This window comes from Ahaetulla prasina, chromosome 18 (assembly GCF_028640845.1).
Source record: "Ahaetulla prasina isolate Xishuangbanna chromosome 18, ASM2864084v1, whole genome shotgun sequence".
NCBI lineage: Eukaryota > Metazoa > Chordata > Lepidosauria > Squamata > Colubridae > Ahaetulla > Ahaetulla prasina.
Window position 1 is genome coordinate 2,434,467 of NC_080556.1, and position 21,196 is coordinate 2,455,662.

General features: G+C 46.5%; 2 protein-coding genes across 2 annotated transcripts; both read left to right on the forward strand.

The window, feature by feature from the left end:
- Positions 1–315: 315 nt before the first annotated feature.
- Positions 316–5,982, forward strand: LOC131187208 (claudin-16-like). The gene is made up of 5 exons (XM_058161448.1): positions 316–429; positions 1,332–1,434; positions 2,550–2,714; positions 3,056–3,250; positions 5,846–5,982. Exons 1-5 carry the CDS (start codon positions 316–318, stop codon positions 5,932–5,934), a joined length of 666 nt encoding a protein of 221 aa, XP_058017431.1. The 3' UTR covers positions 5,935–5,982.
- On the forward strand, positions 3,158–20,478 carry SLC45A1 (solute carrier family 45 member 1). Its single transcript, XM_058161184.1, has 9 exons — positions 3,158–3,250; positions 10,694–11,103; positions 12,160–12,252; positions 13,897–14,121; positions 14,781–15,505; positions 16,770–16,923; positions 18,392–18,568; positions 19,592–19,797; positions 20,212–20,478. The coding sequence occupies exons 2-9, from the start codon at positions 10,704–10,706 to the stop codon at positions 20,476–20,478; spliced, it is 2,247 nt and encodes a 748-aa protein (XP_058017167.1). The 5' UTR covers positions 3,158–3,250; positions 10,694–10,703.
- The last annotated feature ends 718 nt before the right edge of the window (positions 20,479–21,196 follow it).

Here is a 21,196-nt window from a genome sequence, read left to right on the forward strand (position 1 = left end):
TTTTTATTTTTAGTTGGTTTTGGCTTTTTAATTCTTGTTTCAAAATTCCTTTAGTAATATATTTCTTTCTTTCTTTTTTTCTTTCTTTCTTTCTTTCTTTCTTTCTTTCTCTCTTTCTCTCTTTCTCTCTCTCTCTCTTTTCTTTCTTCAGTCTTTCTCTCTCTTTTTTCCCCCTTTCTTTCTTATCTCTTTTTTTTTACTGGCCTATATTCCTCAGCTGTAGGGGGCAAAAAAAGAAAAAAGAAATGATGTCTTTTAAAAAATCAAATCAAATTGAATAAAGCAAATTATTTCGGTTCCTTCCAGTTCTGCGAAATGGCGGCCGCTTTACAACTGCTGTGTTTCTTTGTGGCTCTGCTCTCCACCGTGTTTCTGGGCGCAGCGACGTGGTCGGATTGCTGGATCGTGAATGCCGATGATAGCTTGGAGGTCAGTTGCAGGAAAATACCAACGATGCGCTGGGCTGAAATCTGCTTTTCTCTTCTCTGTCTTCCCACTTCCTCTGTGGCTGCCCTTCCTTCCTTCCTTCCTTCTTTCCTTCCTTCCCTTTTTCTTCTTCTATCTTCCTTCCTTTTCTTCCTTCCTTCCTTCCTTCCTTCCTTCCTTCCTTCCCTTTTTCTTCTTCTATCTTCCTTCCTTTTCTTCCTTCCTTTCTTCCTTCCTTCCCTTTTTCTTCTTCTACCTTCCTTCCTTTTCTTCCTTCCTTTCTTCCTTCCTTCCCTTTTTCTTCTTCCTTCCTTCCTTCCTTCCTTCCTTCCTTCCTTCCTTCCTTCCTTCCTTCCTTCCTTCCTTTTCTGAAACAAAGGGGGAGGGAGCCTGGGAGGTTGGAGAGGGATCACGAAAGGATGTTCGAAGTTTTTTCAAAAAAATCTCAATTTTATTATTTTTATCAATAACTCAAGATGGTGAACATATCTAAAACGGCTTCCTCCTCCTATTTTCCCCACAACAACAACCCTGCGAGGTGGCTTGGGCTGAGAGAGAGCGATTGGCCCAGAGTCACCCAGCCGGCTTTCACATCTAAAGTGGCACTAGAACTCCCAGTCTCCTAGTGATTGGCCCAAAGTCACCCAGCAGCTTTCACATCTAAGGCGGGACTAGAACTCCTTACCTCCCGGTGATTGGTTTCTACCAAAATCATCATAAATCGGGATCACGCGACCGTAGGACGCCGCCACCATCCTTAAATGCTGCCCCCCAAAATGCAGTCACGGGAACCACAGGCCAAACTGAGTCACAAGCCACGTCGGCCACGTCCATCGTCTCTTCCGACGGACGTAAGTCGAGGACCGCCGGCCATCTTTAGGCCTATCGTCCCCTTTCTTCCGTAGGTCAGCCACAAGTGCCAAGGCCTCTGGAGGAAATGCGTCACTAACGTCCAAGACGGCATTAAGACCTGCGACCAGTACGATTCCATTTTGGCCGAACATCCCAGTAAGTGGCTTAATTCAAGACGTTCCATTCCATTCCCATTCAGAACAATGTTGTCCACACGGGCCGGCAGCAGCGTTTCCGGCCATTCAGCTAAATAGTTTCCTGGGGTGCAACTTAGAGGGGGGGGCCTCAAAATATTAGCCCACCCCCAAAATAGACCCTAATAGATTCAGGGGGCAAAAAAAATAGCTGCTTTATTTGGAAGGGCTGTGATTTATTTTCGTGGAGTTACAGAGATCGGATCCCGATGGTTCAGACCGGTTCGCACCGAACCGGTAGCGGAAATTGTGGATGGGTTAATAGGTGCCATCCTATATTTTAGGCATGTTTTTGTGGCTGGGTGCATGTGAAACCTTGGAGCCCACGATTTCTGTGGCTATGTGAGACACGGGCTAAGTGAGTTCTGCCTCGTTCTACGACGTTTCTTGCCACCGTTGTTAAGGGACGTTGTTCACTTAGTGACCTAGTTGTGAAGCGAAGCTGGTTTCCCCGTTGACTTTGCCTGTTAGAAGGTCGCAAAAGAGGATCACGGGACCTCCCGGGGGATATGGCCACCGTCGTAAATATGAGTCGGTTGCCGAGCGTCTGAATTTGGACCACAGGGAAGGCCTCAGTGGTCGTAAGTGTGAAAAACGGTCCGTCCGAGTCACTTTTTTTGGAGTGATCTTGTCACTAAATGAACGGTTATAAGTCGAGGACTAATCGAGGAGAGAAGCAACCTAGAACTAAGCAGAAATCTCCTAACACTGGGGAAAAAATAACCAGTGGAACGACTTGCCACCAGAAGTTGTGGGTGCTTCATTACTGAAGGTTTTAAAGAAGAAATTGGAGAACCCTTTGCCTGAAATAGTAATAGGGTTTCCTGCTTGAGAAGGGGGCTGGGCTAGATGACCTCCAGTGGTCCCTTCCCACTCTTGTTATCCTGTTTTTTCTGTATGAAATTGTCTCCTCCTTGAGCAGGGGGTTGGACTAGAAGACCTCCAAGGTCCCTTCCCGCTCTGTTATTCTGTACGAAAGTTTCTCCTGCTTGAATAACGGGTTGGGCTAGATGACCTCCAAGGTCCCTTCCCACTCTGTTTTCCCGTTATTTTTTGTTAACTTTGCTCCTTTTGCAGTGAAAATTGTGGTGACGAGGGCGTTGTTGATCACTTCTGACATGCTTTCGGGCTGTGCCCTGGTACTTTTGGTGGGAGGGCTTGACTGCATCAAAATCTTCCTGGATGAGCCTCAGATGAAACGGAAGATGCATTCTGCGGCTGGACTGGCCCTCGGGACCGGAGGTAAGCGATCTCGGTGGCCTGGCACATACGTCTCTGGTCCTTGTTTTACGACTGCACCGCTTTTTTCGCCAGGGTTGTTAAGGGAATCGCTGGGAATCGTAGCAGTCGTTAAGTGAACCGCATGGTCGTTAAAGCGAATCTCGACTTGTTTTTTGTTTTTTTTTGAGAAAACCCGATTTTTCCGTTGCTTCGTAAACCAAATTAATCTTCATAACACAATATACAATGTGCAATACGCGAGATTGTAATATTTGAAATGTCTTTAATTGCAAATATGGAACTCAGCTAAAGCATTTGAAGTGACCGTCCTTTTTTTTTTTATTCTTGACTCACCTGCCCAGGTGTTTTGGGGTTGGTGGGCTCCCTCTGGTACGCCGTGAACGCCTACATGGAAAGGGCCGCCCACGTGCCCCCCAACGTCTTTCTGGACGTCCACCAAGACTTTGGGTGGTCTTGCTGGCTGGGATTGATCGGCTCGGCGGGAAACTTGGCGGCCTGCGTTATCCTGTCGTGTTGCCTCCATTGTTCCTCTCCAGGTCAGTGAAATGGGTACACAGCAGACGGTTCGTATCGGTTCAGGCGAACTGGTAGCGGCGACTGCGGGTGGGGGTGGTTTAATGCTGTCCTATTTAGCCACATTTTTGAAGCCGGGGACATGCGTGGAAGGCATGCGTGCGACGAACCAGTGGTAAGAATATGTGGAACCTACCACTGGTACGTAGACTATTCTCAATGCATGCTTAGGGCTTTCTTCAAATTGTTGCATGCATCTCCAAGACCGGTTTGGGACCATAATAATAATAATAATAATAATAATAATAATAATAATAATAATAATAATAATAATAATAATAATAATAATAATAATAATAATAACAACAACAACAACAACAATAATAATAATAATAATAATAATAATAATAATAATAATAATAATAATAATAATAATAATAATAATAATAATAATTTAATTTGTATACCGCCCTTCTCCCGAAGGACTCAGGGCGGTTAACAGCCACAGTAAAATACAAAAACAACACATACAATGCTAAAAACAAACATTTAAAAAACTTATTCAATTGGCCCCATTTAAAATACAATATCAACCCTGTAAAACTAATAAAATTTAAAACCCATAAAATCAATTAAAAATTTTAAAAAATTCAAGCCAGTCCAGCAAGACGAAATAAATAACCTTCTAGAAGATTCAGCCAACTTCTGACTTTCTGAAGCAGTGTAGCTTCAAAGCAGGGCGATGAATTCTTATTTATTAATTCATCGATCGATCGATCGATCGGTTCATTCATTGATTTATAGCCACTCCGTTCTACAAGACTGGAGAAACCATTGAGATCTGTTCAATAGAGGCTCCGAGGCAAATGCATCCATTGATGTTCTCTTAGCATGGGTGAGAACACACCACGTCCAGGATCCTGGCCTACCTTATAAGGGTGTTGTGTGAGGTTTCCAATGCCTGAAAAATATTCCACAGCCTCCATTTCTCTGAACCAGGATAAGCTGTATTTAAGGGGGCCATCTTCCTCAACATCCTGAAATTTTAGTATTATTTAATATAGGTATCAGAATGCTGGCTGGGGAATTCTGGGAGTTGAAGTCCATTCATGCCAACTGGGGAATTTTGGGAGTTGAAGTCCATACGTGCCAGCTGAGGAATTCTGGGAGTTGAAGTCCATTCATGCCAACTGGGGAATTCTGGGAGTTGAAGTCCATTCATGCCAACTGGAGAATTCTGGGAGTTGAAGTCCATACATGCCAACTGGGGAATTCTGGGAGTTGAAGTCCATTCATGCCAACTGGGGAATTCTGGGAGTTGAAGTCCATTCATGCCAACTGGGGAATTCTGGGAGTTGAAGTCCATACATGCCAACTGGGGAATTCTGGGAGTTGAAGTCCATTCATGCCAACTGGGGAATTCTGGGAGTTGAAGTCCATTCATGCCAACTGGGGAATTCTGGGAGTTGAAGTCCATTCATGCCAACTGGGGAATTCTGGGAGTTGAAGTCCATTCATGCCAACTGGGGAATTCTGGGAGTTGAAGTCCATTCATGCCAACTGGAGAATTCTGGGAGTTGAAGTCCATTCATGCCAACTGGGGAATTCTGGGAGTTGAAGTCCATTCATGCCAACTGGAGAATTCTGGGAGTTGAAGTCCATTCATGCCAACTGGGGAATTCTGGGAGTTGAAGTCCATTCATGCCAACTGGGGAATTCTGGGAGTTGAAGTCCATTCATGCCAACTGGGGAATTCTGGGAGTTGAAGTCCATTCATGCCAACTGGAGAATTCTGGGAGTTGAAGTCCATTCATGCCAACTGGGGAATTCTGGGAGTTGAAGTCCATACATGCCAACTGGGGAATTCTGGGAGCTGAAGTCCATACATGCCAACTGGGGAATTCTGGGAGTTGAAGTCCATTCATGCCAACTGGGGAATTCTGGGAGTTGAAGTCCATTCATGCCAACTGGGGAATTTTGGGAGCTGAAGTCCATTCATGCCAACTGGGGAATTCTGGGAGCTGAAGTCCATTCATGCCAACTGGGGAATTCTGGGAGCTGAAGTCCATTCATGCCAACTGGGGAATTCTGGGAGTTGAAGTCCATTCATGCCAACTGGGGAATTCTGGGAACTGAAAGTTCATACGTGCCAGCTGAGGAATTCTGGGTGTTGAAGTCCACACCTCTTAAATGTGCCCCATTTGAGAAACTCCACCTTAAAAAGTCTTGGCTAGTCTCTTTAGCCTTCAGGTAGGAAAGCTGTGAATTGATCGATCGATTTTTATTTCTCCATCTCGCAGAGTAGATCCCCCTGGGGTTTCTGTGTCTTTCCCAAACACAGGCGAAATCTTTGTCGTCTTATTTTCTCTCTGTTTAAAACACCTGAGTCCGGAAAGTGGGGGGGGGGGAGTGAGAGGAATAAATAAACTAACGACCATATCATCCCCCCCGTATTTCGGAGGCGGTCGAGGGGACGAACGCCGACCGATGGAAGCCCGCTGGCCAAAACTCCGTTCAAAACAAAACCGTTTTGGGGGGCTGGGGGCATGTGACAGCCCAGCTGTGAACTTTTTGCATCCTGTCGCAAACTGAACTTGGCTTTCCCGGTCGTTAAACAGGAGCTGAGCTGGGCAGGAAAACTCGCGGTGCCCTCCCGGCTTTGCAGAGATCGACGTCGAAGATGTACGCAGTGGCTTCCCGGGTCTGAAGTGGAAACCGGCGCTCAGAGATTCCCGTCTCTCACATCCCGGATTTTGGGGAGGCCAACAGGAGATACTTTAAAACAGGGGTCTCCAACCTTGGTCCCTTTAAGACTTGTGGACTTCAACTCCCAGAGTCCCTCAGCCAGCAAAGCTCCACAAGTCTTAAAGGGACCAAGGTTGGAGACCCCTGCTTTAAAAGAGAATATGGTTAGGGTCCATATGGGTCCATAGAGTCGAAAAAAAACCCCAACAGCTTGCCTTTGTTTTAAACCCGTGCAATAGCAGGGCTAGTCCTCGTCTTACGACCACAATTGGGGGCCCACGCTTCCGTCGCTAAGCGAGACTCTTTTTTAAATTTTGCCTCAGGGTACGGCATTTTCCGGCCATGGTTTGTTAAGGGAATCGCCGCAGCGGTTCAGTTAGGAACACGGTCGTTAAGCGAATCCTGGTGACTTTGCTCGTCCAGAGGTCCCAAAAGGGGAATCACGTAACTCTGGGGTATGCTGCGGCCCGTCGTAAATATGAACCAGTCGCCAAGTGTCTGGATTTTGATCACGTGGGGTCGTAAGTGTGAAAAGCCGGTCATAAGTCCCTTTTGACTGTGCCGTTGTAACTTGGAATGGTCACTAAACAAACCGCTATAAATCGAGGACTGTCTGTTCCTTCCCATTGTTTTCTCTCTTTCCTCATCCCCCTCATCAGGATGGAAGAAGCAAATATCCGTCCTTAAAGAAGAAATCTGTCTTAGACTTTGGGGAAATGTCAGTGGATGGAAAGAAAAATAATTAAAAAAATGATTTTATTATATTTTTTATGATTTGATTATTTATTTGATTTTGTTTTACTGTGGCGGTAAGTTCCACAGGCTGGCAATGCTTGGCTTAAGGATCTCATTGGGGCATCCTTGTCTCCGTCCTGAGAGCCTCATTGGCCGATGTAATAAAAAGGGGCGTGTCTTCCACTTTTCTCTTTCCGCTCACTTCCTCCCTGCTGGGGCCACCTAATCGATCTCACACACCGTTAGCCAGATTTAGACGTTGCACCGATATATTTTTACACGTCGGCGTCCAAGCTGAGGCCTCTACAGATCCTGGGACCTGCGCTGCAGAGGCGGGTTGGACTAGATGGTCTTTAAGATCCCCCACCAATCTTCCAGTCTAGGATTTTATGCTTTAACTTGGAGTCCTCTCTTGTCCTGAGATTTGAACTAGATTAGGATTCAGCCCAGCCTACCTCGCAGGGTTATTGCAGGGAAAAATCCAGGCCAAAGCAGGAAATAAAGTGAACAATTTCTGTGATTTTTTTTCTCCCACGTTTCATTCACACAATTGCTGGGATAGAAAGCTCCCCTTTTAGCAGGCCTCACAAACAACTACGCTGTCCAGCAAGCTCGGCTGAAGCGGGCACAGCGGGCCACATCTCCTTGCTACTCTTGAACCCGGGATCGTGGATTCTCAGGACCGGATCCAAAACCCCAGCTCCTTCACTGCTGGGCTGCACAGACTTCCCTTTCTCAGCCAAAACTGGACAGCTCCATCTAGTCCAGCAAATTAGATAGATAGATAGATAGATAGATAGATAGATAGATAGATAGATAGATAGATAGATAGATAGATAGATAGAAAGAAAGACAGACAGACAGACAGATAAATAGATAGAGACAGATTTAGATAGAAAGATAGACAGACAGATAAATAGAGTTAGATAGACAGACAGAAAGAGATCGATTTAGATAGATGATAGGTAGGTAGGTAGGTAGGTAGGTAGGTAGACAAATAGATATAGATAGATTTAGATGATAGATAGATAGACAGACAGACAAATAGAGATAGTTAGAGATATAGATTTAGATAGATAGATAGATAGATAGATAGATAGATAGATAGATAGATAGATAGATAGATAGATAGATAGATAGACAGAGACAAATAGATAAATAGATAGATAGATTTAGATAGCTAGATAGACAGACACAGACAGAGTTAGACAGAAAGAGATATCTAGCTATCATCTATTTATAGAACAGATAGATTTAGATAAATGATAGCTAGATAGACAGACAGACAAATAGAGATAAAGATAGATTTAGATAGATGATAGATAGATAGACAGACAGACAGATAGAGATAGATAGGTTTAGATGATAGATAGATAGATAGATAGATAGATAGATAGATAGATAGATAGATAGATAGATAGATAGATAGATAGATAGATAGATAGGTAGGTAGGTAGGTAGGTAGGTAGGTAGGTAGATATGGTGTAGGGCCTCCTGCTTGGGAAGGGGGTTGGACTAGATGACCTCCAAGATCCCTTCCAACTCTGTTAACCTGTTAAAGATAGATAGATAGATAGATAGATAGATAGATAGATAGATAGATAGATAGATAGACAAACAGACAGATCGGGATAGAGAAAGACTTTATTTCATGGATGGCATTTCTGACCCCGCCCACCAGGTAAAAGCAGAGAGGCTGGGATTTCCTGCCGTCCTGCCCCTTTAAGAAGAAGGGGGGAGAAAATGGGCGGGTGTCTGCAGAGCTGGGGTGGGGAGAGGAGGAGGGCGGAGGCTGGTGACATCACCTCCCAGCCTGACACCCCCCCACACACACACCCAGCGTTCCTTATGGGGAGGGGGCAGATGAAGTTAGCAGGGCAGCTGGCCCCCTGATCTCTGCAGGAATTCAGTTCCCGTCTCTCAAGGATGCTCCTTCATCCACGGTGATCCAGGTGAGAGCTCCCGATTGGTACCCAACCGGCTCGCCTCCAGGCCCTGCAGAGGATACAGGAGCCGAGCATCTGGTCCATCTGCATCTCCCCCATCCTCTTGGCTGGGTGGGTGGGGGAGGAGACAAAGAGAAAAGCGGGGGAGCAGGGGGGGTCTCGTACCCAGAAACCCACCTCCCCAAATGGGCCATGATTGTCCTACACTTCCCTCAATCCCTTCTCTCCCACCCCCCACATTAAAATTGCTTGCTAAGGGCAGGAGCAAAAAGGGCAGGGTTGATTTCCCCCCACCCCCAAGTTTCTAGTCCTCTTGATTTTAGGTTTCTGAGCAGTCTCTCGGCGACAAGCTGTCAAGTGTAGAATAATAGGGTTGGAAGGGGCCTTGGAGGTCCTCTAGACCAACCCCTTGCTTGAGCAGGAAACCGAATAGCGGTTTCAGACAAATGGTTGTTCAGTCTCTTCTTCAAAACCTCCAGTGATGGAGCACCCACAACTTCTGGTGGCAAGCTGTTCCACTGGTTAATTGATGTGGGATTATAGAATAAAAGAGTTGGAAGGGACCTTGGAGGTCTTCTAGACCAACCCCCTGCTAGAGCAGGAAACCCGATACCATTCCGGGCAAATGGTTGTGCAGTCTCTTCTTGAAAACCTCCAGTGTCGGAGCATCCACAACTTCTGGTGGCAAGCTGTTCCACTGGTTGATTGTCCTCACTGTCAGGAAATTTCTCTTTAATTCCAGGTTGCTTCTCTCCTGGATTAGTTTCCATCCGTTGCTTCTTGTCCTGCCCTTATTCTTTGGAGAATAAGTCAGGAAATGTTTTGTATGTGACCGCATTCTCCACCCAGATTTAAGGGGTCATTTTAGTTCAGCCAGGCTTTTTTTAATTATTTTTTTGGATCTCCATCGATTGGCTTCCCAAATTAAAATATTTGGCTCGGCAGGAACAAAAGACAGTTCTGTAAAAACAGCCATCCCCATCCATAGAAATCTAGCATCTCAGCGACATGATGAGCTTAGCTTTCCGGCTGCGAAGAAGCAAAGTGGATTTTTTTAAAAAAAAATTGTTAGTATTTATATTAGCAGGTCAACGAGTGGCAATGTGTGAACACAGCAACTTGAAGTCCCAGCTAGAAAAATGACATTCAACCCAGTACATATATTTTCGTTGCAAGCCAACATTTAGCAAAAGCGGATGAAATATATAGCTAGAGATATTTCTATTTGCTGCTTGGCGTTCAATTATTATTTTTTTTTAGCTTTCTTAACAAATTTCCAAACTGGTCAAACTTTGCTCATATTATACAACCCTTTTTCTACATATAGGAATTAAATAATATCTCCGCTTAAATATATTCTTCAAATCCGTGACTAAATTCTGTTTCTCTTTGCTTATTTTTAATTCCCTTTTTTAAAAACCTGGGGTGTTTTATGGATTCTTTTTTTCCCCCCCGGCAACCAGCCAGGGTGGATCCTAAATGTTAAATGTTAAATTTATTCAATCACTTTTCCTCTCTCTCTTTTTTTTTGTACGCTTTTGTTGTTGTTGTTGTTAGGGCTGAATGTATGCTTTTATACATTCAGAAAGAGAGAAAGAAAGAAAGAGAGAGACAGAGATAGAGAATGAGAGAACGAAAGAGACAGAGACAGAGAGATAGAGAGAGAACGAGAGAGAGAGAGAGAAAGAGAAAGAGAGAGAGAGACAGAGAGAGAATGAGAGAGAGACAGAGAAAGAGAGAAAGAAAGACAGACAGACAGACAGAGGGTAATGTCAAGGGCAGGAAAATCAGGAAGGCCAGGCAGTTCAAATAAATATAAAGATTTATTGCAAGCTTGTGTTCTCTACAAGAATCCGAACTACCAACTTTTGAAGCGAATTGGCGGTAGAGAAGAATTGAAGGAATTCCAGGAGGGCTGGGCTTAGATTGCTAGTGAGACCGAAGGGATTCAAGACTAATGACACATTTGACTCCTCCCTCCCTCGGGCTCAGCCTGGTTGTCTCCTACAAGTAAACTCATCATCTCCTCCTTCCTTCCAGCAAGTCCAACATGACCGCTCCGACCCTCCTCGCCAGTCCGTCCAGCGAATTGCTCTTCCCTACCGTCTCTTCGCCGGATCTCTGGAGGACCCAAGCGGTGCATTATCCGGGCTCCGTCCCCCGGCACATCAGCCATCGGGCCAACAACTTCAAAAGGCACCCCAAGCGGAGGAAATCGATCCGGCCCTCCCCGCCTCCTCCTCCCAACACCCCCTGCCCCAAGGACCGTGTCCCCTTCGGGGAGATCCACCCGGAGAGATCTTTCTTGGAACTGCTGTTCAACGGGTGCATCTTGTTCGGGATCGAGTTCAGTTACGCCATGGAGACGGCTTACGTTACGCCGGCCCTGCTCCAGATGGGCCTGCCGGATCAGCTGTACGGCATGGTGTGGTTTATCAGTCCGATTCTGGGTGAGGCAGTTAAAATCGGAGCACCCGGCTCGGAAATGTTGTGCGTTTCCGGTGTGGGACTCTTAGATCCGTCTCTCTCGGCTCTTGTCAAAAGAATCTTGGCCATAAGAGCTTTTAGGGGGAAAGGAAACAGCCATTACGCCCCAGGAAAAGAGGGAGGGTGAGAAGGAGGCTCTAGGTTAACCCTTCTTGATCTTCTTTGATGTGAAATGCAGGTGTCTAAGGGCCGTGATAACTCAGGCTGTTAGAAGCCTGTTATTAGAACACAGCAGCCTGCAATTACTGCAGGTTCGAGTCCCACCAGGTCCAAGGTTGACTCAGCCTTCCATCCTTTATAAGGTAGGTAAAATGAGAACCCAGATTGTTGGGGGCAATAAGTTGACTTTGTAAATATACAATTAGAATGAGACTATTGCCTTATACATTGTAAGCCACCCTGAGTCTTCGGAGAAGGGCGGGATATAAATGTAAATAAATAAAAAAAAGAGTATATTGGCGGTTTAGGGTTCAACTGTGGGAGTCCTTGATGCTCTCTGAGTTTGATGGGGTTGCTTGTTTGTTTGTTTTTGCAGGCGTTTCGTGACCCAACTAGGTAACCTCATCAGTGCTGGAAGAGAGTGGGGTTCGCAAGGAGGGGGAGGAGGGGGAGGAAGAGGAGGAGGAGGAAGAAGGACTGTGGTGGTCCTTGGTGCTGCCTGAGCTTGGTGGTTTTCTTGCAGACGTTTCATGACCCAGCTCGGTAATATTATCAGTGCTAGAAGGGAGTTGGCTTTGCATGGAGGAAGAGGAGGAGAAAGACAAGGAGGAAGACGTGGATGGTGGAATCCTTGGTGCTTTTTCTTGTAGACGTTTTATTACCGAACTGTGTAACATCATCAGTGCTACAAAGGCAGTGGGCTCTGTTCTCTATTTACATCCTAGTGGCTCGTCCTCATTGTGTTGGGGTGCGAGTAAAAACAACAGCGTCATCAAGGAACCATCCAGAAGGCTTCTACTAAACACTGACAGCCAAGCCACCGGACTCCAATTTTCCTCTATTTTTTTTTTCCCTCCTAGGTTTCCTGCTGCAGCCCTTATTGGGGGCTTGGAGTGACCGCTGCACTTCCCGCATGGGACGAAGGAGACCGTTCATTCTCGTTTTGGCGATCGGTAATTGGAGGGGAGGGGGGTGGGTGGGTCTCCTTGCACTAAGAAAGCTAGCTACCCCTAAGTGAAAATACTGACACGCTAGCTTTCTGCTTGCCGGGGAAGATTCGTTCTGCTTATTGCTTTAGCTGGTTTGGAGAAACGCGAGGCGTCGGGACACGCAAATGGTGCAGGGAAGGGATCGCTTAACCGTGGCCTGATCTGGAGCGTTATTTGCGGAAGAAAAGGTGTTCGCGTATTTATAGCAGGTTTATAAGCCTTTACGGGCAGGTCGAAGGGGAGGGGGATTTTTAAGGGGTGAACGGGAATGCCGAATAGACAACGGAAGCCCTGCTTGGAGTGATTTCGATGATAGAACAACGGAGCTGGAAGAGGGACCTTGGAGGTCTTCTAGTCCGACCCCCTGCTCAGGCAGGAAAACCCGATCGCATTTCAGATAATTGTCCAGTCTCTCCCTAAAAACTTCCAGTGTTGGAGAAGGAAGGGAGGAAGGACAGTTGTGATGGATGGGAAGGAAGGAAGGAAGGGAAAAAGGAGGGAGGAGAGAGGAAGGAGGGAGGGAGGGAGTGTGGGAGGGAGGGAAAGAAGGAAGGAAGGAAGGAAGGAAGGAAGGAAGGAAGGAAGGAAGGAAGGAAGGAAGGAAGGAGCTGAAAGGGACCTTGGAGGTCTTCTAGTCCAACCCCCTGCACAGGCAGGAATTCAATTTCAGACAATTGTCCAATCTCTCCTTAAAAACCTCCAGTTTGGAGAAGGAAGGGAGGGTGGGAAGGAGGGAGGGAGGGAGGAAGGGAGGGATGGATAAGAAGGAAGAAAGAGATGGATGGATAGGAAGGAAGGAAGGGAGGGAAGAGGGAGGGAAGGAAGGGATGGATAAAAAGGAAGAAAGAGATGGATGGATAGGAAGGGAGGGAGGGAGGGAGGGAAGAGGGAGGGAAGGAAGAAGCTGAAAGGGACCTTGGAGGTTTTCTAGTCCAACCCCCTGCTCAGTCAAATATTACAGCAAAGCTGGCTGGGGAATTCTGGGAGTTGAAGTCCACCAGGCTTAAAGTTGCCAAGGTTGGAGACCCCTGGTCTAATCATTTTCAGTCCAAATCTGACTACCCCTCGCATAACAAACCCCCATAAATTAACCCCTGCTGCAAAAACCCAGATAGTCCTCGACGCACGTCCACAACGGAGCCCCAAATTTCTGTCGTTAAGTAAGACATATATTTTTTTCGGTTAAGTGAGTTTCACCCCGTTTACAAGCCTTCCTGGCCACCGTTGTTAAGTGAATTGTGGCAGCGAATAAATTAGTCACCCGGTCGTTAAGCAAATCTGGTTTGTCCCAATGGACTTTACGGGGTCAGAAGCTCGCCAAAGGGGATTACGGGACCCCGGGACACTGCGACCATCATAAATGCAAGTCAGTTGCTAAGCATCTGAATTTTGAGGCTACAAAAGTCATAATTGTGAAAATTGGGCCTAATCGCATTTTTCAGCGCCGTTGTAACTTTGAACGGTCAGTAAGTGAACTGTTTGTAAGTCGAGAACTATCTTTAACAAGGTTGTGGGGCTTTGCAGAAACGCACGGCGGTGGGAATGTGGGTGTTATTGCCCGTTGCTTGCGTGATCCTACTGTTCTTCTGGTTTCTGCCTACTCCGCAGGGGCGTTGTTGGGACTCTCCCTAATGCTGAACGGCCGGGATATTGGCGCTGCCATCTCGGACACAGGCAACAACCACAAATGGGGCATCGCGCTGACTATCTGTGGGGTCATCTTGATGGATTTCTGTGCCGACTCGGCCGACAACCCCAGCCATGCCTACATGATTGACGTCTGTCGCCCGTCGGATCAAGACCGGGCGCTCAACATTCACGCTCTTTTAGCTGGTGAGTTTTTCCCGCAATGCCTGGTGGTTGAGTCATGGTTAGGTGGTTCCCCACTGCCGTAAAGCCGAGCCAAGCAAAACCCAGGCTCGGATTCTCTCATCCAGAACCTGGTGCGAATTCTTTTGAGCAAGAGTTGTAGTCCAGCAGCTCCAATAACAACAACAACAACCACAGCTGTGCCGTGCTTTGATTTAAGGCAAAAAAATCAGGCACCTATGTCCAGCTCTTTAAAGTAGCTGCATCCATCTGCTTGCAATTCTTTAAAATAGCTGCATCCAACTGTTTGTGACTCTTTAAAGTCGCTGCCTCCATTTCCATTACTGAGGTTCAAAGTAGCTGTTCCCTTCTATTTGCAACTCTTTAAAGTAGCTGCCTCCCTTTGTTTTAATAATCTTCAAAGTAGCTGCATCCAACTGTTTGGAATGCTTTAAAACGGCTGCATCTAACTGTTTTTGAAGGTTTTAAAGTAGAAGCATTCATTTGCTTTGAACTCTTTAAAGTAGCTGTATCCATTGGCTTTGAACTCTTTAAAGTAGCTGCATCTAACTGTTTTTGAAGGTTTTAAAGTAGAAGCATCCATTTGCTTTGAACTCTTTAAAGTAGCTGAGAGAGACTTTCCAGAATGAAAACTGACCCGGGCTTTGGTTCTTTCCTCGCAGGACTCGGCGGTGGCTTTGGCTACGTCGTGGGTGGAATTCACTGGAACGGCACCGCCTTCGGGAAGGCCGTGGGCGGACAGCTACGCGTCATCTACATCTTCACCTCCATCACCCTGACGCTGGCAACCATCTTGACTCTGGTCAGCATCCCCGAACGCTCCTTGTCGTCTTTCGGCAAACAAAAAAACATCATGAAGAGCCCAAATTTGACACTCCCGCCTTCTCCCCCGCTGCTGTTCGAGGAGTGTCCCCCGGACAGCCCCGCGGGATCCCAAAACCCGGTCCGTATGTACGCCAACTTCACCAGCCCCATATCTCCACTCAGCCCCCTGACCCCGAGATACGGGAGCTTGATCAGCTGGGACAGCTCTTTGACGGGGCTCAACGATTTTGCCTCCTCCTTCGGCACCTCAAATATCGACAGCGTCCTCATTGACTGCTTCACCGGTGGGACCGACGGCTACCTGTCCATCCCGGGAAGCTTACCGGGACAGGGTGTCAGCGTCAGCCTCCCCCGAGTGCCAGAAGGGTTACATTGCCCTGAAAATGGAGCCTTGGAGAGCAGAGAAAATGGCGGGGAAGGATTGAGGGTGGGGTCCTTGGATGCAATAAAGCCCCGTTCGTCGGGGATCCTGAAACGGCCGCAGACTTTGGCAATCCCGGATATCATCACCGGGAACCTTCCAGAAAGCACACGGCGGAGGAATGTTACGTTCAGCCAACAGGTGAGCTGGAAAGGCAGCCAGGCTCCCTTGCTCGAGCCTCCCGTCGTTGCTCCGTGCAAAAATGCATTGTGGTGGTAAGCGCCGGGAAAAGGTGAGGCTGTGATGGGAAGACAGGTGTCAGGATTCCGACGGATGCCCTGATTAAATCATGAGTCTCGAGGCAAGCTTCAAAAGAAATCCAGTTATTTGTTAGGAGCTTCATGTCGGTATCTTCCCAAGTGAAGCCAGCTCTGACCCTACGTAATTTACGCTCCAATTATGACTCTGTTTCCCCCCTCCCCCCAGGGTGTGTCATCAATCACATTTGCCAGCAGAGCAATTTTGAGGGTTGTAGAGGTCACTCCCGGCAGGCTGCTGTAGGTAACCCTGGGATACAGCCTTTAGAGAGATAAGCATGGAATGTGCAGCTGTCTTTGGCTGCTGTGCCATTTCGCCCGTTTCCCATCCCTCTTGGCTTATGGCAACTCAAGAGCAGACCCGGGATGATTTGTGAGTTGACAACAGGTTCTAAAAAGGCCGAAATGGATTCCAAGGCACCCCTCTGTAGAACCTCCATGCTACTAAGCAGTATACCTTTGCATAGAATGAAATGTTAAAGAAAAGACAGGAGATTTTACTCATCATTCTTTGCTCTTTGTCTCTGAGTCTGCCTAAATTAACAGGTAAACAAAATGGTTTCTACACCTCTGATGCTCCATAATCAGCCAAAAACAAAAACAAAAAACCAGAAAACCGAATAAGGAAAAAAATTGCAAGAATAATAGCAACCTGTTCCAGAGCGATGCCATAGCAAATAAATTTCACTGTTTATTGTAGTAAATTCTTGGATTCAAATGGTCTTGGAGGACCGTCCAATATAGATAACAAGCCAACGAATAATAGAACAAGAACAAATCAAAACAAATCCAATGAAATTTTATAATATTCATCTTCAGCTAGTTGCAATAATATTATACCATGTTTCCCTGAAAATAAGACTGGGTCTCCAAAAGACGCATTAGGGCTTATTTTCTGGTTGGGTCATATTTTCAGGGAAATACGGTACTAAATGCATCCATCCAGCTGAGGATCTTAACTGGGGCTTATTTTGGGGGTAGGGCTTATATTACCAGTATCCTGAAAATTTGTGCTAGGGTCTTATTTTCTGGGAAACACAGTCATTTGTGATCCAAGCAGAAATATTATAATTTGGCGGCATACTGCATTGTTGTTTGGCAGCTTCCCGTGCGCCTCGCTGACTAAAAGTACTGATTTTGTGACGCAGGTAGCAAATATTTTGCTGAACGGAGTGAAGTACGAGAGCGAGTTGAACGGCTTGAACGACGCCTCCGAACAGCCGCTGTCGATAAAGCTCCTGTGTTCCACCGTCTGCCACATGCCAAAAGTTCTTCGCAACCTTTGCATCAACCACTTCCTAGGTAAAAAAAAAAGGAGATTGGTTTGATTCCTCCATCTAGGAGAGTGTATTCTAATTGCTGAGTTTGAGAAACAAAGATGGAGGAGATGTCTATGGCTCTCCTTGGTCCTTCCCAACGGCTTCGACTCACGATGATCTGTCCCCCTCCGCAGTCCGGGAGACACGAGCGATGACTTAATTAGCCGGCAACTATCAGCTCTGGCAGCAAACTAGCGAGCGTCTGCCAAGTGTCTCTGTTATCTCTCTTGATGCCGATGAGTCAACCAGGAACAAACAGTACTTCAACTCTAGTTAAGCAGTTGATTTGCTCGCCACGAAGTGGTTTTATATCCTGTGGGGTGTGACTCCATGACTCAGCACTTCCTAGGCCTGCCCCACCTCTGCTTCTGTTGTTCCCGCCTCTCCTGCCTACGAAACCAAGGGTCCAGCCAGGCCTGATTGACATCAGCCGGGTCTGGAGGCGTGGCCTGGGGGGGGGGAAAGAGTCAAAGGACGGAGGCCTCGTTGTCTCCTCCACCTGGCCTTCCTCTGGCCCTTTCCCCTCACTTTCCGAGTTACTTTCTGGCAGGGGGCCCGGCTCGGGGGGCACAGACACAACACACAACAACCAGGAGAGGTAGGTCAGCCAGTAGGTTAAACTACGTCCCAATCAGAGATAGGATTCAGGCAGTTCTGTGTGGTTCGGGCAAATTTGTAGCGGCAACTGCGGGAGACTTTGCCCACCCGCCCGGACATAAGCGCACGCTCACATTTGCAAACTGGTAGGGAAGGTAAGTGAATCCAACCTCTGGTCCTAATGTGGTTACATGGATGTAGGCTGGCCGCAGGTGCCAATCCAAGTATTGTGGCTTGGCCAATCCTGGTTTGTTATGTGTCTGGGGGTGAAACGTTGCTCATCAAGGTCTGGAAGGGCTCTCAGTTCTCCAACCCCGTTTGAAAAAGGTAGCTTGGCGGGCCCACAAGTGCCAATCCAAGAATTGTGGCTGTCAATCCTGGTTTGTTGTGTATCTGGCAGGGAAACGTAGCTTATCAGGATCTGGATGGGCCCTCAGTTCTCTAACCCCGTTTGAAAAACGTAGCTTGGCTGGCCCACAAGTGTCAATCAGATTAAAAGAGTTGGAAGGGACCTTGCAGGTCATCTAGTCCAACCCCCTGCCCAAGCAGGAGACCCTACAGGCAGCCTCTACCTAGGATCGAACTCCCAACCTCCTGATTGTGAGGCAAGAGCTCCACCTCTTGGCCCACAGCAGCTCCTATCAAAGAATCGTGGCTTGGCCAATCCTGGTTTGTTGTGTGCCTGGGGGGTGAAACGTCGTTCATCAAGATCTGGAAGGGCCCTCAGTTCTCAGACCCTGTTTGAGAAACCATCTTCTAACCATCTTCTCCTCCATTCTTTCCTTCCTTCTACTTTTTCCTCTGGTGACGTGTCTCTTCCGACACCCCGTTACGTTCTCCGATTCCTCTCGCAGGCTGGCTGTCGTTTGAAGGGATGTTACTCTTCTACACCGACTTCATGGGGGAGGTGGTCTACCAAGGGAACCCCAAAGCCCCCCCGGATTCAGACGAGCGCCAGAGGTACAACGCTGGCGTCACCATGGGGTGCTGGGGCATGTGCATCTACGCATTCAGCGCAGCCTTGTATTCAGGTAAATCGGCGGGTGTTGCGACTTGGGTATAATGGGGATGGCACGGGGGAGGAGGTGGGATCCAGGTGGAGGTTTTTCAGGGGGGGTGGGGGGGAGGAATGTCCTGAAGCTCTGGGAGGACTGTACCACTTGGTAAACACGATAATGGCAAGGCGCATGCTTTAAAACGAAGGTTGTTGCGCCCCTTTTAAGGATTGTCCCATTGGGGGTTTTAAGTATCTTCCAGACTTTTTTCCACTAGTGGCTTTAACTCTGAAGTTATGGTGGAAAGTTCCTATGCTTATTTTCTTCCTTCCTTCCTTCCTTCCTTCCTTTCTTTCTTTCTTTCTTCCATCCCTCTTTTTAAATTTGATGGGTTTTTAAAGTTTTATAATCTTATGGGGGTGTATGTTATTTTAATATTTGGGCACATTTAAATTAGTTTTTTAAGGGATATTTTAACTATTGTGTATATTTGTATTTTATCTGCCTGTTCACCGCCCTGAGTCCTTCAGGAGAAGGGCGGTATACAAATTAAAATATTATTATTATTATTATTATTATTATTATTTCCTTCCTTCCTCTGCCCTTCCTTCCTTCCTCCTTTCCTCCCTCCTTTCCTTCATCTTTCCTTCTTTCCTTCCTTCCTTCCTCTCGTTCCTTCCTTCACCCTTTCTTCCTTCCTTCCTCCTTTTCTCCCTCCCTCCCTCCGTCCCACTCTCTCTCCTTCCTTCCTTCCTTCCTTCCTTCCTGTCTTTCGTTCTTCCTTTCCTCCCTTCCTCTCTCCTCCCTTCCCCCTCCCTCCCTCCCTCCCTCCATCTTTCCTCCTGTATGAAACTGAAGATAACTCATAAACTCATACCCAAAAATACACTTTTTTTAAAAAAAAGGCACTGAGATTCAAATTGTATGCACAACGGAAGGTTTATTCATTCCAAATAATATTATTTGCAATTAACACATTTGTAACTTGCAGGGTCTCGGCTTAAAGGTATGGAATGAGACGGTTTGTGTAGGTTGAATTGACTTCCCTTCCTTTGGCAGCCTCTCTTGAGAAACTGGAAGAATACTTCAGCATCCGCACGCTGTATTTTATAGCCTATTTAGTTTTCGGCCTCGGTACCGGTCTGGCTACCTTGACTCGGAATATCTACGTGATCCTGTCGCTCTGCGTCACCTACGGCGTGCTGTTTTCTACCCTCTGCACTCTCCCTTATTCCTTGCTGTGTGACTACTATCAAAGTAAGCAGGTATGGCAATCGCTCATATTCCTCGGCTGGAGGGTCTCTGGGCATGTACAGAGGGCCCTCATCTTGCAGAAGGGAGTCATTTAGAAAAAAAATGGTGGAAGCATTTAGAAGTGGTTTAGAAATGAGAGAATTCCTTACTCTACAGTAAGTTTGAAGAGGGGTAGACTTCAACTCCCTGAATTTCCTGGGGAATGGCTGGGGAATTCTGGGAATTGAAGTCCGCTCGTCTTCAAACTGCCAAAATTGAGAAACGTTGTTTGTATAATTACAATATTTCTATGGTATCTTTGTCTATCATCTCTTCTTATCGCCATGCAATCATCCAGGGCACGAAGTTAGCATGTTTTGCAACTTTAAAACTTTTAAAACTTTTCTCTCTCTCTCTCTCTCTCTCTTCTGTCCTTCACGAAACAGTTTGCCGGCACCGACAAAGACGGCACTAAACGAGGCATGGGTGTCGATATCTCCCTCCTAAGCTGTCAATATTTCCTGGCCCAGATTTTGGTCTCCATCGTCATGGGTCCTTTAACGGCAGCGGTGGGCAGCGCCAACGGGGTGATGTACTTTGCCAGCGTGGTTTCTTTCGTGGGCTGCCTGTATTCCTCGCTCTGCGTCTTTTACGAAATCCCTCCAGGAGAGGAATTGGCTGACGAACAACAACCGCTGATGCTGACCATATGAAGGAGTGCAAAAAAAATAAAATAAAATAAATTGGCATTTCGGGGATCCACGTCCCATGCTCTCTCTTTTTTTGATGGGGGGGGGAGGAAGGATAATCCTAGATGCATATCTAATAAAAATAAAATATCCAAGCTGGCTGATTTGGGGTGTTTGGGTTTTTTTTTTGCTAGAATATCAAAATGTCAAGTGATAGGGGATCTAAGAGTCCATCTAGTCTAACCCGCTGCGCTGGATCTCAAGGAAGGCCTTACAAGGAGAGGCTACTCCCGTGATTGACTCAGAAATAGGAGGGCAAAATTTCTGATCCCTATGGAACACGCTGCCTGGGGAATTCTGGGAAGTGAAGTCTTAAAGCACCAAGGCTGGGGAATTCTGGGAGGTGGAGTCTGCAAATGCTGGCCGGGGATTTCTGGAGGTTATACTCCACAGAGGCTGGCTGGGGATTTTGGGAATTGAAGACCACACATCTCAAAAGTTGCAGAAGTAAAGAAACACTAATTTAGAGGGGGTGTGTGTGTGGAATTAATTATGCACCATCTCTTTGTCCGCAAGGAGAACCATTAAAACAGTAACAGTTTAAAAACATACGCCTGCCAATAATATAATATAATATAATATAATATAATATAATATAATATAATATAATATAATATAATATAATATAATATAATATAATAATATAATATAATATAATATAATATAATATAATATAATATCT

Bases quoted from the DNA above. Each gene is read 5' to 3' on its own strand.
- SLC45A1 (XM_058161184.1), top strand. From the start codon at position 10,704: ATGACCGCTCCGACCCTCCTCGCCAGTCCGTCCAGCGAATTGCTCTTC. The intron at 11,104-12,159 runs GTGAGGCAGTTA...TTTCCCTCCTAG, and splicing joins GTTTATCAGTCCGATTCTGG to GTTTCCTGCTGCAGCCCTTA. The intron at 14,122-14,780 runs GTGAGTTTTTCC...CTTTCCTCGCAG, and splicing joins CATTCACGCTCTTTTAGCTG to GACTCGGCGGTGGCTTTGGC.
- LOC131187208 (XM_058161448.1), top strand. From the start codon at position 316: ATGGCGGCCGCTTTACAACTGCTGTGTTTCTTTGTGGCTCTGCTCTCC. The intron at 1,435-2,549 runs GTAAGTGGCTTA...CTCCTTTTGCAG, and splicing joins CATTTTGGCCGAACATCCCA to TGAAAATTGTGGTGACGAGG. The intron at 2,715-3,055 runs GTAAGCGATCTC...TCACCTGCCCAG, and splicing joins ACTGGCCCTCGGGACCGGAG to GTGTTTTGGGGTTGGTGGGC.